Source organism: Carlito syrichta, unplaced genomic scaffold (genome assembly GCF_000164805.1).
Source record: "Carlito syrichta isolate Samal-C Ts95f unplaced genomic scaffold, Tarsius_syrichta-2.0.1 Scaffold305639, whole genome shotgun sequence".
NCBI classification, from domain to species: Eukaryota; Metazoa; Chordata; class Mammalia; order Primates; family Tarsiidae; genus Carlito; species Carlito syrichta.
Window position 1 is genome coordinate 350,291 of NW_007249735.1, and position 17,252 is coordinate 367,542.

The 17,252-nt window shown below is 36.8% G+C and overlaps 1 protein-coding gene across 1 annotated transcript; it reads right to left on the reverse strand.

Annotated features, from left to right (window-relative positions):
* Window positions 1-2,136: 2,136 nt before the first annotated feature.
* SPINK9 (serine peptidase inhibitor, Kazal type 9) lies at window positions 2,137-6,533 on the reverse strand. Its single transcript, XM_008061918.1, has 4 exons — window positions 6,479-6,533; window positions 5,415-5,443; window positions 3,248-3,369; window positions 2,137-2,185 (listed from the first exon to the last, which is right to left on the reverse strand). The coding sequence occupies exons 1-4, from the start codon at window positions 6,531-6,533 to the stop codon at window positions 2,137-2,139; spliced, it is 255 nt and encodes an 84-aa protein (XP_008060109.1).
* Window positions 6,534-17,252: the final 10,719 nt, after the last annotated feature.

A 17,252-nucleotide genomic window follows, 5' to 3' on the forward strand; every position in this document is an offset into this window, starting at 1 on the left:
AGTCATTAGGTATTGGGAATGCATAAGTTTTAGAAGTTATTGATTATTAGAATATTATGATGTTAGAATTGTTGTATTGTTGTGAGGAACATTAACCAAGCATAAGGAACAGTGAAATAATATTGGGATTGTCATTCCTCATGCTTGAGGAAACACCTGGTGGGTGGGGGGATGCCCCTCATCCACCTGGCTTTGTGTTCACGTGAAAATCTTGTGATCTTACCTGTGAAACTTTAGGATAAAAGGCTTACGGTTTGCCCATTAAATCGACTTCTGCACTAGACAGAGTCCAGTCTCTTTCTTTCTCTCCTCTTCTCTTTCTTTTTCTTTATTTCTCTAGAATAATCGCCAATGTTGCCCCACCTTCCAGGGAACCTCTAAATCTCTCTGAAGGGTCTGGCCCCCCTAGTTCATGAAGAAACAAGTTTTATATTTGTTTGCTCACTGATGCATTTTTAGTGGCATCTGGAAAAGAGTGACTATTTAATAAATAAATGGTGAAAAGGTAAATGAATAAAGCCGAGGCTTATATTTTCAATTTCTTTAAAGAGTTTCTTAGAGGATTTTTTTTTTTCTTCTCTAAATCCTATCCACAAATTTAAGAGGAATGCTTTTAAGTAATCCTATGGATGGTCTTGTATCATTCTGAAAACCAAAAAAAATAAAAATAAAAGAAAAAGAAGAAGAGGAAGAAGAAGAAGAACAGAAAATAAAGTAAACAGCAAACAACATTGTACTTGAATTCTTTGGACATTAGTCTGGGTCATTGTGATAGACAGTCTTGATCCTTAAATCTCTGATGGGTTTATAAGACCAGAACATAGCTCAAAAAGGGTTTGACTCTATTTTCTTTTTCTCCCTCTTTGTAGATAACATACAGGTAGTTTTTCATGTGTTAAGTGCATGTGTAATGTGATTCTGCTATAATTCAGTGAAAATGTTCTTAATTTCAATTCAATTTTACTAAGTGTATTTGTATATCTGTTCTATGCAAGATACTGTATGAATCAGCAAATTCCTTCACAGAACACAAGCTCCAAGAGGGCAAGACCATGTCTGCTCTGCTCAGCATTGTATTCTCCAAGGCAGAGCACTAACACTGACAAAGTAGTCATTAATAGGTATTTGTTGATTGAATCGATGCACAAATGGATTACACAAATGGATTACAAAGACTTACAAGGCACGTTCTTTTCTCCTTAAGAAACTTATTATGCAATAATGGGATAAGATAGATTTCAGGCCCTAGACCTATTTCCCAAATCTTAGGAAAAGAAAAACATCAGAGACGTCAACCAATACATAGCAATTTGCACAACTTTACTGACCATTTTTACCAGCCACGTTTTTTTTGTTTTTGTTTTTTTTGAGTTGGAGTCTCACTCTGTCACCCAGACTGGAGTGCAGTGGCCGCTCCTAGCCACCACAGCCTCAACCTGCTGGGCTCCAGCAATCCTTCCACCTCAGCCTTCCGAGTAGCTGGAATTACAGGTGCGCACTACCACGCCCAGCTGATTTTTTGATTTATTGTAGAGATGAGGTCTTGCCTACCCAGGCAGTTCTCGAACCCGCGGGTTCAGGCAATCCACTCACCTCAGCCTCCCAAAGGCGCGGGATTACAGGCTGAGCCACCGAGCCCGGCTCAGCCACGTTTTACAAACATGTTCTTTGGTAGGAAGCAGTTAGAGAGCAATCTCAATCCAGAACAACTCTCCATGTCTTAAACACAAAGCAGTATTTTCTGATTCTTGTGACCAAAGTCTCCCTCTTTAGTTGTTTACATTTTAGAAATGTTCAAGAACTAAACAATATACATTGGGTGTTTTCTTAGCCTAGATAAGAAGAATGCATCAGCTTCAGGGACTTTTATTGTTCTGATTCCTATTATTGATCTTAATTAGCCCTTTTTTCTTCCTCAGATAGTCTATGAGACATCACCCAAAAGTGTAAACAAATCTAGAAGATTCAACTCCGCCCCCAAACAAGAGTCAGGTGCACATTTATTTCCCTTAGGTCTACTTTATTCCATAAATACATCTACATAAGATTAGATAATGTGGCATAGATTATGGGGGAAAATAAATGTGTCTCTTGTGATAGATGCATTTAAATATATTTTGGAATTATGAGATAGATTCAACAACACTCTCCAAAATGTACAAATTTAAGTTTGCCGTTAGTTTTCCTGTGGAGAGAAAATAGCAACAAATGAGAAATACAGCCCACAGGCATTTCATTAGCATCTAAACTTTACCAATGAATCCTAAAAATGCATTCAAGCTTTCCCACTTATTGATGTTTTTAAAAGAAATGACTGCAATTCAGGCATACTTTTAAAACTTGACATGAAGATGGTTACATAAAGATGATGCTCAAAAATATGTCACAATCAGCTTATATCCCTGAAAACATTCTAATAATTTTTACATTTAAAGTAAACATTCCTTTACAAGTCTTTTTTCTTAAAAACTAATTTTTATCTTATTAAAAAAACAGCAATATGCCATTTACGCTAAATGTTTGTTTTCATTCATGATGTTTTGAAAATACTTAAAAGAACCCATATGTTTTTATACTTTCTAGTATCATTCATCATTTTATGTTTTGTGAGCTAATGTTAACATATATTGGAAGTAATTACTATATAACCTTTTAACTGCTTTTGGCTATTTCATTTTTGATATTATTTTTACTGCAGCTCTGACATAGGTTTTGTTGAGAAATTACATTCTGAAACAGAAAAAAATTCTTCAAGTTTTATAGATATTAAGATGTTATTTCCTTTCTTCTTCTTTTTTTTAACCAATTATTAGGGGCTCTGACATACCCGAACCTAGTTGCTGTAGCTGAACAATAAACACAACTTATTCTAACAGATGTGGGCTGTCATGCTCAGGAGGGGGACTTTCATTGTCCCTGGAAATAATTTACAGGGACTGTGAGACTATTTGATGACATTTTTAAGAGGGAATTTAAGCAATAGATTACCAAATGGAAGTTTAACTAGGTGACCTAAAGTTTCTTTCCAACTTGGAGATTCTAGGTTTCTCTGTTTCCTCCTTACTGCCAGAATATGTAGAGATATAATGATATCAGGGACTCCCAAATCCTCTCAACTGAAAGGTTCTATTTGTTAGAGTCAATGTGAAATGATTCACATATTTCTTATGCCCTAAAGCAATCCTTCTAATTTGTCTTATGCATAATTTTACCTTAAATATAAAAAAGAAAATATTTCAATACTTACTTAACTTTAGAACAAAAGAGACAATCATTATGATAAGTTTTGCCATCGGATCCACAAATTGGGGCATACATGTAGTAACAAAATATCTTTCCTGGTAATTTTTTAAAAGGACTGCAATCAACCTGAAAAAAGCATATCAAAACCTTCAATTCTTTCAAACATTTTTTCCCCCAGGATTTAGGATTCTTCAAGCAAGTTCAGAAGTCTCTTAGTGCATTTTTTTTCTTATTCCAATTGTTGGTCCTCACCTGACCTCTTTGAGATGTACTAAATGTGAAGATTTTTTAATGTTAGATGTAAAATCATGAGTGCTATCATTTTTACAGTAGTTGGTTGCAAATAATAGCTTATTTAAAATAGTTTTTCCTCTACACTGGTTGATGCATCAGTTCTCAAAATGCATGGCATTTTCTCAAATGGAACAGTTCCATGGAGTGTGGTATATTTTCTGTATGAATTATCCTGCTATTTCTCTCTCTCATTTAAAAAGTTCCGTGTGCATGCAAATATGAGCTATATTGTGGGAATAACTGCTATAATTTTAAGGACTAGTACATCACTGACCACTTTTACTATTAATTATTGGTAACAGTCTACTTGTTAAATATTTCACCAGCACATAGACAGACAAACGTATTTGAACTTTGTAGTTAAGAACCACTGTTCTAAATTCCTGTAGGAAAGTCAGTGTGATGAGCTGCCCATGAGAGCAGGCAGGCAATTCCCAAGTAAACATTTTCTTGATTAAAAAAAAAAAAACAAACGATAGGCATATTGAAGAACGTGTACTTCCTTCAAACACAACTGCATTCAAATCCTGACTATATGACCCTGCAGCAGTTATTTTACTCCTCTAAGTTTTAGTTTCTTTGCCTACAAAATGAAGGTAGTGATAATACATTGTAAGGTTCAAATAAAAAATATATAAATAAGAAGATATATGTACAATGCTAAGCAGTACATGGCATGGAAAATACTGAAGAAATAATAGCTATTATTTGTATCCCCTGGCTTCTCTTCCAGACTGACACAGGCTCCTCCGGGTTTATACACAGTTCCTGCTCTTTCTGTCTGAGAGTTCTAGACATAATATTTTACCAATTGTTGAATTGCTCTAATTGGATAACTTAAAGTTAAAGCTCAGACTTAAAGTTGAATTTCTCTTTCCCTCCAGATGTGACCCATTCATTCATTCATTTATTCATCCATTGTTTACTTCCATGTTCCTCCTAAGTTTTAGGGCTGAGCTGAATGTTGTTGAATGAAGCAAAGATGGTGGGCATGACACAATAGCAGGAGTACCTCAGAGGCTAGTGCAGCACTCCAGAGAGAGCAATGCTCCATCGTAAGAAATAGTAAGCATACACCAGTGAGTGTAATTTCACTTCCTCTTCTGCTGCCCAAAACCCAGAGAGCCAGACATAATGTGACAGGGAAACTCCAAGTTCATAACCTTTGTTCATCCTTTTCATTCTCTCCTAGCTTCCAGATCATGAAAGACGGCATGAACTCAGACCTGTCTGACTACAAAGTTCATATCCTTAACCCTATAATCTTCTTTAATAAGTAAAACAAAAGACTTGAAGACATGAAAGAAATTGCCCAGGCCCAGAATCACACAGTCAGTAAGCAGCAGACTTTAGACTGGAATTCAAATTGCCTGAGTACTGGCCTAAGGTTTTTATTACCACACCTAGATTTTCTCAACAATAATTATTACCTTAATGAGTCATGAAGGAAAGGTTACAATAAAATCTTCATGTTCTAACATGGGAAGCAAAGATATTTGTGGCCCATTAAAAATTATATAGCTCATGATTTGTCCTTATTGAGTATAACTATGTGCCAGACACTGTGCTAAGCTCTTTTCAAATATTATGGTTTTAAGTCTTAGGATAATCTTATATGTGCTGTTGCCCATGACCACATAATCAATAAGGCCAAGGCTTTCTAACTCTGATGCTAATGTCTTACCACTTTGGTCTACTACCTCCATTTTAGAAATATCTGTCTATGGTTTTTTAAATAAAATTAGTTTGGAACTCAGAAAGTAAATCTTCAGACATACATAAATTTAATTAATATATCGTATCAAATATTTTCTTAATGATACAGGCTTTAACATTATATAAAAGTCAGACTTTTATGTCAAGATAGATATACTGACCTGTTCCTTCTGTTTGGCACAGTCTATACCTGGAAGAAAGTCAAAGACAAGACAATATTAACTTAAACTCTGGAAGAACCTAATATTATGAGAAAAATAATCATTGATTTATGTTTCAACTTGTCATAAAAATGTAAGTGTCTCTTCAGAACTATGTATGAGCATGGTATCAAAGGATGAAGCTCTTAACACGGCTGTCTTTTTTTTCCTTTGGGTGGGATTGGAATGTAGCCAAAAGAATGGAAAAGCTGCCATGATACATGAGGGGTTTGTAATCTTCATAATTAGAGCTCAATAAATACAGAAGAAATGAGTGAGTCAGTTTTAGGGAGAATCTGCTATTATGCAGCAGATATTGATGGCAGAAGTTGGACCAGTGGTTGAAAATTCGAGGGAGGCAGATTTTTTTTTTTTTTTGAGTTGGAGTCTCACTCTGTTGCCCAGACTGGAGTGCAGTGGCCGCTCCCGGCCACCACAGCCTCCACCTGCTGGGCTCCGGCGATCCTTCCGCCTCAGCCTTCCGAGTAGCCGGAATTACAGGCATGCACTACCACGCCCAGCTGATTTTTTGATTTAGTGTAGAGATGAGGTCTTGCTGCCCAGGCGGGTCCCGAACCTGTGGGCTCAGGCAATCCGCTCACCTCAGCCTCCCAAAGGCGCGGGATTACAGGCTGAGCCACCGAGCCCGACTGGGAGGCAGATTTTAACTCAATAACAGAAGACGAATAGCTCCTGTTGCCAAACAATGGATTGTAATGTTTTATGAAGAAATGAAATCCCCGAAAATGTGGATATCAAGTCAAAGCAGAGTCTGGATCATCATCTTCCTCAGAAGTTATACAAAGTATTTGCATAAATAAGCATTCGGCCTTAGATGACCATTAACTTTCACTCAACCCTTCAGATGATAGGATTTAGCAATTTTAGGGGGGGAGGCCAAAAATGCATTTCAAAGAGCTTCCTTTATTATCTATGTGATAAATGTATCCAAGAATTATGTGGGCAGAAGATGACATGAGCTATTGCTATCAGGGTGGGAGCAATCTTATAAGAGAGATACTCACTGAACACCGTTGCAAATGTCAGAGCCAGGAACAGGACACAAGCTGTTGCCCTCATGGTGCTGAAGTGGCTAAGGGCAGTCGGGTGTAGTCAAAAGAACTGACCTCGTGGTGTCTGCCCAGCTCACTTGGATCCTGCCTTATATATTTTCGAGAGTTCCTATCTCAATTGTGAAATAGCCACTTCCAAGTAACACAATTCCAGAAAGAGGTCAGTAACATCTTCTAGGCATGGGTATTTTTTTCTTGTGAAAGACATGTAATTGCACATGCAGTTTCAATAGCTTGTCCCCAAACCCTGGCTAATGAATCAAGAATGAAATGATAACTTTGCCCTGAGCCACGACTATATACATGATATCCCTGAGAGCTGAAGCTTAGGGATGTTGCAGACCTGAATTAATTGCCAGCTACATCATTCTCTATATGACCTTGTGTAAGCTATTTATTCACTATGAGCCTCCATTTCTTTATCTTCATTTGCTCATTTCATAAATATTAATGAGCATGTGCTCTGTCTTAAGGACTATATTTTACTTTGAGCATACCATGATCGATGAAAAACTTTGTGGCTACTTTGACATAGCTTGATAAAGACTCTCTTCTTGACCAAACTTAATAAAGTCTGGATACAGGCTCCTTTGAAACATCTTCTTGACTAGGCCGTGACATTAGTCCCTATCCTATTTTTGCCCTGCTCAGTCAAGAATCCTACTAAATCAACCCCCCAACCTTAATATCTGATCACCCTTGATATCTGAAAGCATTCTTCATATTCCACCTCTGATTTTTAATTCCTTAGCCTGCCTTTAGCAAGAATCCTATCAGATCAGTTTAGTAAAAATTTCCCTATTCTTGATGTCTCCTCTTAAGATATTTTCTGTTCATTGACCCCCTCACCCTTCTCCTTCACTATAAATCCCCACTTGTCGTTGTTGTATTCAGAGTTGAAACCAATCTCTCGCCCATCTCATAATAATCTTATTGTAATAGTCTCAATCATGTCTTTTTTTTATTGTTCCAACAAATATCAGAATAATTTTTCTTTAAGAAACTTTCAAAACTAAGAAGCAGCTTTATCATAAGCTTGCTGTGAGTTTTAAATGAGATTGTATGTGTAAAGCACTTATTCATGATCTGGCTCATAATAAGCTGTCAACAAATGTTAGTATTTGATGACAATAATGGCAGTGATGAAGACAGTGATAATGACGGTGATCTAGAAAATAAAAAGTCTCAGGAAGTGCTTTGAGACTCTCTTAAGATAAACAACTGGTGTATCATTGTGGCCTTACAAGTAATAATAGATCTTGGCATGATGGACAAAAGGAAATTTGTGACCATCAGAGATGTTTGATAATGATCGGAGATAATGAGCAACCTATTATTTTATGCATCCATTGGAGGCCTATTAGAAACCTTGAACTGGGCTCGGTGGTTCAGCCTGTAATCCCGCACCTTTGGGAGGCTGAGGTGAGTGGATTGCCTGAGCCCGCGGGTTCGAGACCCGCCTGGGCAGCAAGACCTCATCTCTACAATAAAATCAAAAAATCAGCCGGGTGTGGTAGTGCATGCCCGTAATTCCGGCTACTTGGAAGGCTGAGGCGGAAGGATCGCCGGAGCCCGGCAGGTCGAGGTTGCGGTGGCCGGGAGCGGCCACAGCATTCCAGTCTGGGCGACTGAGTGAGACTCCGACTCAAAAAAAAAAAGAAAACTTGAAGAGCTGATTCTTTTATTTAATGTGAGGGTTGCTTCCATCCATATTTTCAAACTTCTTTTAAAAATAGAATTCTTTCTTTAATAGCAACAGCAATAACAGTAAGGATACTTACTGAGCATGTATTATATGTCAGGTACTGTTGCAACTGCTATATGTTTACTAACTCATTTAAATTTTAAAACAAGTTTACAAAACAAATATTGCTACTACCAAGACTTTAAAAAGGAATGAAGTGAGTAGCAGAGATATTAAATAAGTTACTCAAGTCATAAGAGTACATAGAGTTAGAAAATGCTACATAAAGCATAACATATTAAACAGATAGCAGAAGTGCTCTGATAGGTGAAGTGGGAACATGGCAGCCTGGTTTCCTCATCCCTGAACATGCTCATAAGACTGTCTGGGCTACTTGGAGTAATGTGAAGACCAGTAGTCTAGATGAGAGGTTCCCAAATTCTAGAATTAGGATGTCATAAATTTTTGTTATTATGAGGCAAAATATATTAATTTTTTAATGTTACCAACTACTTTTTTCTTTGGGAACTTTATTTAAGACCCCTCTGTAAATTTTAAAAAAACACAATTTTTATTATTTTGCAAGTTTCCCAAGTGAGGTTAAACATTGGTATAGATGATCTCCAGCCTCCCATTTCTGATTTTAAGTGTGTGTCATTGTCTACTCCCTAAACAATTATCATAATACTATAAGAAAGGAATTGGCGGTAGTTTTAAACTGCTGGGGGGTTGGAGGGGACTGGCAGTAGTAGGAAACTGCCAGGGGGGGGGGCACATATCATTAACAAGGGTACCTGCATAATGAACATTCATATACCTAACCCTGAATTGTACCCCACATCTTCAAAATAAAAAAAAATTTTTTAAAGTGTGTGTCATCCCTTGACTCTGAGAGAAGGTGACCTTTACTCTTGACTATGTTCTCAGAGATTATCTCAAAGAGTAAATAGAGATGTCCAAGTAACGTGGTCTATTTAGGAGCCTCCTTGTCAATCCCACTTTCCCCTCTACAGTGAGTCCAACTGTTCACTTTGGCACAACCTTAGAATAGTCCATGGTATTCCTTGAGGAGAGTTCAATAAGCCACAGATATTAAAAAAGAAAGAGGAAACCTGTTTAACATTGATATTTTGCTCTTGAGAAATCTTTCAAAAGGCCTGGTGAACTTGAGCCCCCATCATTTGCTGCTGTTTGTGCACCACCCTTACCAATTACAACCTCCCAACGTTCCCCTCCTCATCTGTCATGGAAGCTCATCTAGTACACATTCTAGAAGAACCTATAGGTATTATTATTCCAATTTTACAGAGGGGAAATGAGGCCCAGAGAGATTAAATCGCATTCCCAAGGTTTCTAATTAAATGACTTAATTTGTATTAGAATTGAGAACCACTTGTCTAAAAACCCCTAGCTCTGAACTCCCGTACAATCATTCTTCCCCCTGAGAGGTATAAACCAGCTGGAAGACCAGTTTTCTTATTAAGGTCATAACTATCCAAAATGCCACAGCAGTCCAGCATGAAGTAATAGGTACCCTCCTTACACTCTACAAAGAGAAACAGGTTCTGTGAAGCAAGTGCTGCTTGAAGGGGCATTCTGGATCAGAGCCTCAGACACTCGGCTCTGGTTATAAGGGTGTGAATGCCGAAGGAAGGAGAAGAGAAAGAGAAGATGGCCTAGAAGGAGCATGGTGTCATAGAATTCCAGGACCATAACAGAGGCTTAAGACCAGGGAATAAGGCAGCTATCTAAACTGAAGCCCAAGAAGAGAACCACATCTCAAGATCTGAGACACAGGACAGAGATCTAACACAAAGGTAACTCTACAACGGGTATCAGAGGACTGGGCTAAGTGGGACTACAGATGATTAAACCTTTTCTGCTTCTGGTGATAAACTGGTCCTAGAGTCTGTGACAAATTGATGAACATGCAAGGGTGAAATATTCAACTAAGGGGAAAGAAATGTTGCAAAATCCAAGAACCAGGAAATCCTTGACATAAAGTAATTTGAGCTCCTCAAAAGTATCTTTCAACACAATGGCAGTCTTTTCTTTGTATGTAAGCAAGACCTTTTAGGCAATATTGTGTGTGTGTGTGTGTGTGTGTGTGTGTGTGTGTGTGTGTGTGTGTGTGTGTGTGTTGTGTGCATGCATGCATGTATATATATCTGCATACATATACATATAATACATATAATGTAAAATGTATTTCCTAAGGAATCTTGAAATATTTTCAGGGTATATTGGGAATAGAGAAAGAGAGGAGAGTCTTGGAGTTTATTTGAGAATATACCTAAGAACTCAGCCTGTGTAGCAAATCTTTTTCTAAACTCTCATTGATAGTTAACATGCTGAAGTCACTGCTGTGCCTTGAGTTTACTCTCTTAGAGATTGACCTCCTTCAGAGGAACAGGTTTATCAGGATACTAGTACCCGCTTGGCCGGACAATCAGGAATAACTTATATAGATTTTTAAAAACTTTTTATTTTGAATTTACTATATTGCAAGAATAGACCATGGAACTTCATATGTCCTTTTCACCTCAAGACCTCATTCAAATTTTGCCATTTGTGTCAATACCTTCATAGCAAAATAATCCAATACAGCAAGACTTAATATTATTAAGATGGCAAATTTCCCCAATTCGATCTACATATTCAATGTAATACCTATGAAAATCTTGGCTGCCTTTTTCAATAAAATGGACAAGCTGTTTCATATGGAAATACAAAATCCCAGAATAGGCAAAATAGAAGAAAAGAAGAAAAAGAAGAAAGTTGGAGAATTCACATTTCTCATCTTTAAAATTTACTGCAAAGTTTTAGTAATCAAAACAGTGACAGTGGGATAAGGATAACACAGAGATCAATGTGAACAATGAGACTTCAAATAAACTCTTGCATTTATGGCACACTACTTTTGTAAAGGTTTATTTTATTTTTTATTAGCAAATAAGAAATATATATTTATGGGGTACAATGTGATGTTTCAATGCACATATACATGGGGGAATGATCAAATCAGGTTATTTAGCATATCTGTCATTTAAAATACTTATCCTTTCTTTGTGGTGAGAACATTTAAAGTCCACTCTTTTTAGCTACTTTGAAATATACAAGCTTGGGTGCCTTCCATGCCAGTGCCCCATGCTCATGCAAAGATGACACTTGTCAGCCGGTGCTGCCTCCCATCCATATCGGCCTTGTGCAGGCTTCAGCAGCAGCAGAAGACTGGGCTGCTAGAGGGCAGGGGCAATGCTGGGATGGGCTTGGAAGGTAACTGGGTGGAGGCTGGGGAGCTCCAGAGTGCCTCTGTGCAGCTCCATCTGAAGGTCTTCTTGAGGAAATGCAGGTCATTTGTCTAGGCTGAGCAATATTTAAAGTATGAGATTATGACTTTTTAAAAAATTTGTAGTCTCACTCTATCACCCAGGCTGGAGTGCAGTGGCACACTCACGGCCACCACAGCCTCGACCTGTTGGACTCAGGTGATCCTTCCGCCTCAACCTTCCAAGTAGCCGGAACTACAGACATGCGCTATCATGGCCAGCTAATTTTTTGGCTTATTGCAGAGGCAGGGGCCTTGTCAAGTTGCCCAGGCTGGTCTCGAACCCCTGAGCTCAGGCAATTCTCTTGCCTCCGCCTCCCAAAGTGCTGGGATTACAGGCGTGAGCCACCACGCCCAGCTAACAATTCTGGATTTTTACGTTCAATCTCCTGATTTTTAAATAATGGCATTTAATTACAAAGTAAAGCACAGCGTAACTTAAAACATATCTGGGGTCTATATATGGATTTGATTAATTTACTTCCTGCCTAGCTTTTTATTTTCTGTGAGTTAATAATTAGTTTGTTATTTTTTGTTTAACTATATAAACTAAAAATCCTAAGCCCTACCCTCCCCCAACTGGAAGAACTCTCTTGTGACCAAGGGGATCTCAGAGAAACCTTAAAAACTGAGTTCCGCCAGGTGCAGTGGCTAATGTCTGTAATCCCACACTTTAGGAGGCTGAGACGAGAAGATTGCCTGAGCTCAGGTTTGAGACCAGCCTGAGCAACATGGCGAGACCTTGTCTCTACAATAAAAAAAAGGAAAAAGAAATATGCAATATATTATTGTTAACTATAGTTATATTATGCTTTATAATAGATCACCAAAACTTCTTCCTGTCTTACTGAAATTTTGTAACCTTTGACCAACATCTCTCCTTTCCCTCCCTACCCTCCCAGCCCATAATCTCTGGTGACCTTCATTATACTTGCTGCTTCTATGAGTTTGACTCTTTCAGATTCCACATGTAAGTACAATTATGTAGTGTTTATCTTTCAGTTCTTGGCTTGTTTCACTTAGCATAATATCCTCCAAGTTTAACCAGGTTGTCACAAATGACAGAATATTATTTTTTTAAAGGCTGAATAGTATTACATTGTGTATGTGTATGTATGTGTGTGTATATATTATATATGAACCATTTTTAAAAATTCATTCCTCTGTTGATGGGCACTTTGGATGTTTCGATATCTTGGCTATCATAAATAATACTGCAAGTGAACATGGAAATGCACCCATTTCTTCAACATACTAATTTCAGTTCCTTTGGTTATATACCAAAAAGTGGATTGCTGGATCACATGGTAATTCTATTTTTAGTTTTTGAGGAAGCTTTATACTATTTTCCAAAATGACTGTACTAATTTACAATACTACTGTTGCCCGGTGGAGTGTGGTGCAACATTTATGGTTTCTTTGGCTCACTACTGAAAGGAATTTCAGAGCAGCCAGCAAAGTATTTAAACAGTATTTATTAGAGAGAGAAAAAGGAAGAGATATAGAAGAATGTGCCTCAGCAGCAGCATCTTGGAAAAAGACCATATTTTTGCTTTTGATAAAAACGTTGATATAGCTACTTAGTGATTAATATGTTAATGAGTGGGTTTACAAGTATCTGCCCTGGAGAGATTACCACCTCTCCACCTCTTATAGGTGAAAGGGTGGACTTTTCCCAGAACACGCGTTTTGCCTTTGACAGGAAACTTGCTAGACATTGTGAGTGTGTTAATTTGTGAGCTAGAAGGTGGCCTGATGGTCATTTTTATAGCTTTTGATTCCTGGTTCGGGAACCACCTTGATGGGCTTTTCCTCTGATGAGTTGAGGGGGTGGGATGGACTGGGAATCCACATTCCATCCACAGTATGGTCCCTCTGATGTAATAAGGAAAAATGTCTGAATGCTTCCTCTATTCTAAAGCTAAAAACTTCCTATAAGAAACGTATCTATCTATGTCTAACTACACTGACTACCCTGCCTCACCACCAACAGTGGACAAGAGTTCTCTCTTTTCCATATCCTAATCAACACTTGTTATCTTTTATATTTTTGATGCTAGCCAATCTAACAGGTGTGAGGTGATATCTCACACCTGTAAATGTTTTAATTTACATTTCTCTGATAATTAGAGATGTTGGGTTTTCTTTCATATATCTGTTGGCCATTTGTATGTATTCCTTTAAGAAATGTCTATTCAAATCCTTTGCCCGTTTTTAAATAGGGTTATTTGGTTTTTTTGTTATTGAATTGTTTGAGTTTCTTGTATATTTTAGATATATGGTGAATGGATTTTTTGACAAGAGTGTCAAGTCAATTCTTTGGAGAATAATCTTATAATCTTTTCAAAGGATGGTGCTGGGACAACTGGATATCCATATGTAAAACAATGTAAATGACCACATATAAAAATTAACTCCAAATAGATCAGAGACTTGAATGTAAGAGCTAAAACTAAAGAACTTTTAGAAGAAAACTAAGGTGTAAATCTTCATTGCCTTTAAATAGACAATGCTTTCTAAGATATGACACCAAGAGTATAGGCAACAAAAGAGAAAATATGTAAATTGGACATCATGAAAATTGAAAGCTTTTGTGCTTCAAGGGACCACTAACAGAATGGGAGAAAATACTCACAAATCATATTTCTGATGAGACCATCTGGACTACCTAGAGTATATAATGAATATTTACAGCTCAACAATAAAATATGAATAATCCAATTAAAAATTAACAAAGGATGCGAATAGATATTTCTCCAAAGAAATACAAGTGGCCAATAAGCACATGAAAAGATCTGCAACATCATTAGATATTAGGGAAATGCAAATCAAAACCAAGATCAGATACCACTTCACAACCATTAGAATGGCTAAAATAAGAAAGACAGATTAGGTGGTGGTGAGGATGTAGAGAAATTGGAACCATTATACACTGTGATGTAAATGGAAATAGAAATGTAAAATGGTGTAGCTGCCCTAAAAATTAGGTTGGTACCTTCTCAAAAAGTTAAACATGAAGTTACCACGTGACTTAGCAATTTTAATCTTAGGTATTTATTCAAGATTATTGAAAACATATGTCCACACAAAAACTTGTACATGAATGTGCACAACAACTTGATTTATAACAACTCCAAATTGGGAACAACCCAACTATCTGTCAATTGATGAATGCAGTGTATCCATACAATGGAATATTATTCAACTATAAAAAGGAATGACATGTGTCACAACTTTGATTGACCTTGAAAACTTTATGCTCAGTGAAAGAAGCCAGACCAAAAAGGGGCACATATTGTGTGAGTCTATTTACATATAATGCCGTGAATAGCAAATCCATAAACACAATTAGATTAATGGCTACCAGGGACTGGGAAGATGGGGGAATGGGAGTGACTGACTACTAAAGGGTATGAAGGTTTTTTTGGTGTGATGAAGTGTCCTGGAATTAGACACTGATGATTGTGTAATTTTGTGAACATACTAGGAACTACTGAGCTGTATACTCTAAAAACATGAATTGTATGCTTTATGAGCTATTTCTCAGTAATAATAATAAAAGAAAGAGCCATTCAAAATCATGCATTTTCATGTCCCTCAATCATCTTCTTTTTTTTTCTAATGTAAAAAGACTTTATTCAAATCAAAGTTTGAGATAGTCTACCCAGAAACACCAGTTCCAAAGGAATAGAATCCTCATTCTGAAGTAAGGAAGTTAAGAATTCATTTGGATAGGCAGAAACAGAAGAGTTTTGAGTAGAATTACAACATTTTACTTACAAGACTGGTGCACAGTCATGACCCTCGATCTTCTTAAAGGCAGAACATTGAAACAGTTCTTCCTTGGTTTGAAAATGTTGTAAACGTTCCTGAATTTGACTTTGTTTGATATTCCTAATGATTATATTCAGGTTGTACATTTTGGGAAGAGAAATCCAAAAGTTATGCCATATTCTGCACATTGTATCTTTCCAGATAAGTTATGGGATGTGGATTTGCCTATCATTAATGATGCTACTCTGATCACTTGAGTAAGGCAGTGCCTGTCAGATTTCTCCACTGTAAAGTTTTCTTTTATAATTAATATTTTATAAGAAGATTCTTTGAAATTATGTACTATCTCATGTTTATTGCAATTTTACCAACATTCTTGAGTCAAATAGGCTGTATTCTAATGGGACAAGTTATATAAGCACATGTATATAATCTTTATATGTTCCAAATTATACATTCTCCTTTTCACTTTATATTATCAATTCCTAATGAACAGAAAGGTTTTTACTTCTCAAAGAAAAAAAAAACTGAAAAATTACTGATTTTATACCTTTAACATGTCAATCATGATACCAAAAAATGTGATATGTGATTTTAGGCCTTGGTAAATATTGGAGGAGTATGGACATGCAGATCATAATCATGCTTTCCATTTTTATAGGACATTATAGTTTATAAAGCACGTTTACGTGCATGATCTCCTCTGATTCTCACAATATACAGGTCAGATTAGGGATTATTATTCTCTTTATTTTATAAGTAAGGAAAGAGCTACCTACATACACTAAGTGGTCTGCCTGGGACCACACACCTGGTAAGTGATTAGGTTGGAGTAAGCATACATACCTTCTGTGCCAGGGTTCATTATGTTCTCCTGAGCTTCTTGATGGAGATTGATAATAAAAACAGTGATGATGATGAAGATAAAGACCACAGTGATGCAATGCTAATGATAGCACAGAGAAACAAACGAATTGAGTAAAACCATTTCTTCTCCAAGGCCTAAACTTAGAAAGGTAAAATATTTTTTTTAAATCATCTGACACTTATATTTATGGTAATTTAGCAGCTTCCCATGTGGTAAATATTTACTTTTCTTGGGGAAAAAAGAAGAAAAGAAAGTTGATATTTATGTCATAGAAATATGTATAAATTCCATGGGTGTTAAACTGTTTGTTATGAAAAGTGAGAGTCTTATCATCAAGATCATATTTCAGTGGAAAGTAATTTTTACTATTTCTATCTTTAGGCTGTTACCATTATAATTCTTAATAATATACCTCTATTTACTGATATATTAGCTAAAATTAGTTATTTAGTAACCCTCATCTATAGAGGAAAAACTGTTAATTACCTTTCCATTCTTTTCTTCTTCCCAATTTTTGGTAGGAGTATAATGACATTTTAAAAATTCTCTTTAACCTATTCAGTAAATGGTGCTGGGAAAACTGGCTGGCCACATGCAGAAGATTGAAACAGGACCCCTATCTATCCCCATACACAAAAATCAACTCTAAATGGATCAGAGACCTAAACGTAAAACCTCAAACTATAAGATCCTTAGAAAATGCAGAAGACACCTTTATGGAAATTGGAACTGGCAACCAATTCCTGATCAAAACCCCAAGTGCCCATGCCATAAGAGATAAGAGAGACAAGTGGGACCTTACCAAACTGACAAGTTTCTGCAAAGCCAAAGAAACCATCAAGAGAGCAGGGAGAGAGCCCATATTCTAGGAAAAAATATTTGTCAACTCTATATCTGACAAAGGCCTAACATCTAGGATCTACCAGGAACCCAAGTGTGCTGAAAAGAAAAAAAAAACCGTCCCATTACAAAGTGGGCAAAAGATATGAATAGACAGTTCTCAAAAGAAGATATATGAGCAGCCAACAGATACATGAAAAAATTTTCAGCCTCACTAGTCATCAAAGAAATG

Excerpts from the sequence above, each read along its gene's own strand:
- SPINK9 (XM_008061918.1), bottom strand. The coding sequence starts at position 6,533 with ATGAGGGCAACAGCTTGTGTCCTGTTCCTGGCTCTGACATTTGCAACG. Across the intron at positions 5,444-6,478 it reads GACATTTGCAACGGTGTTCA|GTATAGACTGTGCCAAACAG; the intron begins GTGAGTATCTCT and ends ACTTTCTTCCAG. Across the intron at positions 3,370-5,414 it reads GTGCCAAACAGAAGGAACAG|GTTGATTGCAGTCCTTTTAA; the intron begins GTCAGTATATCT and ends TGCTTTTTTCAG.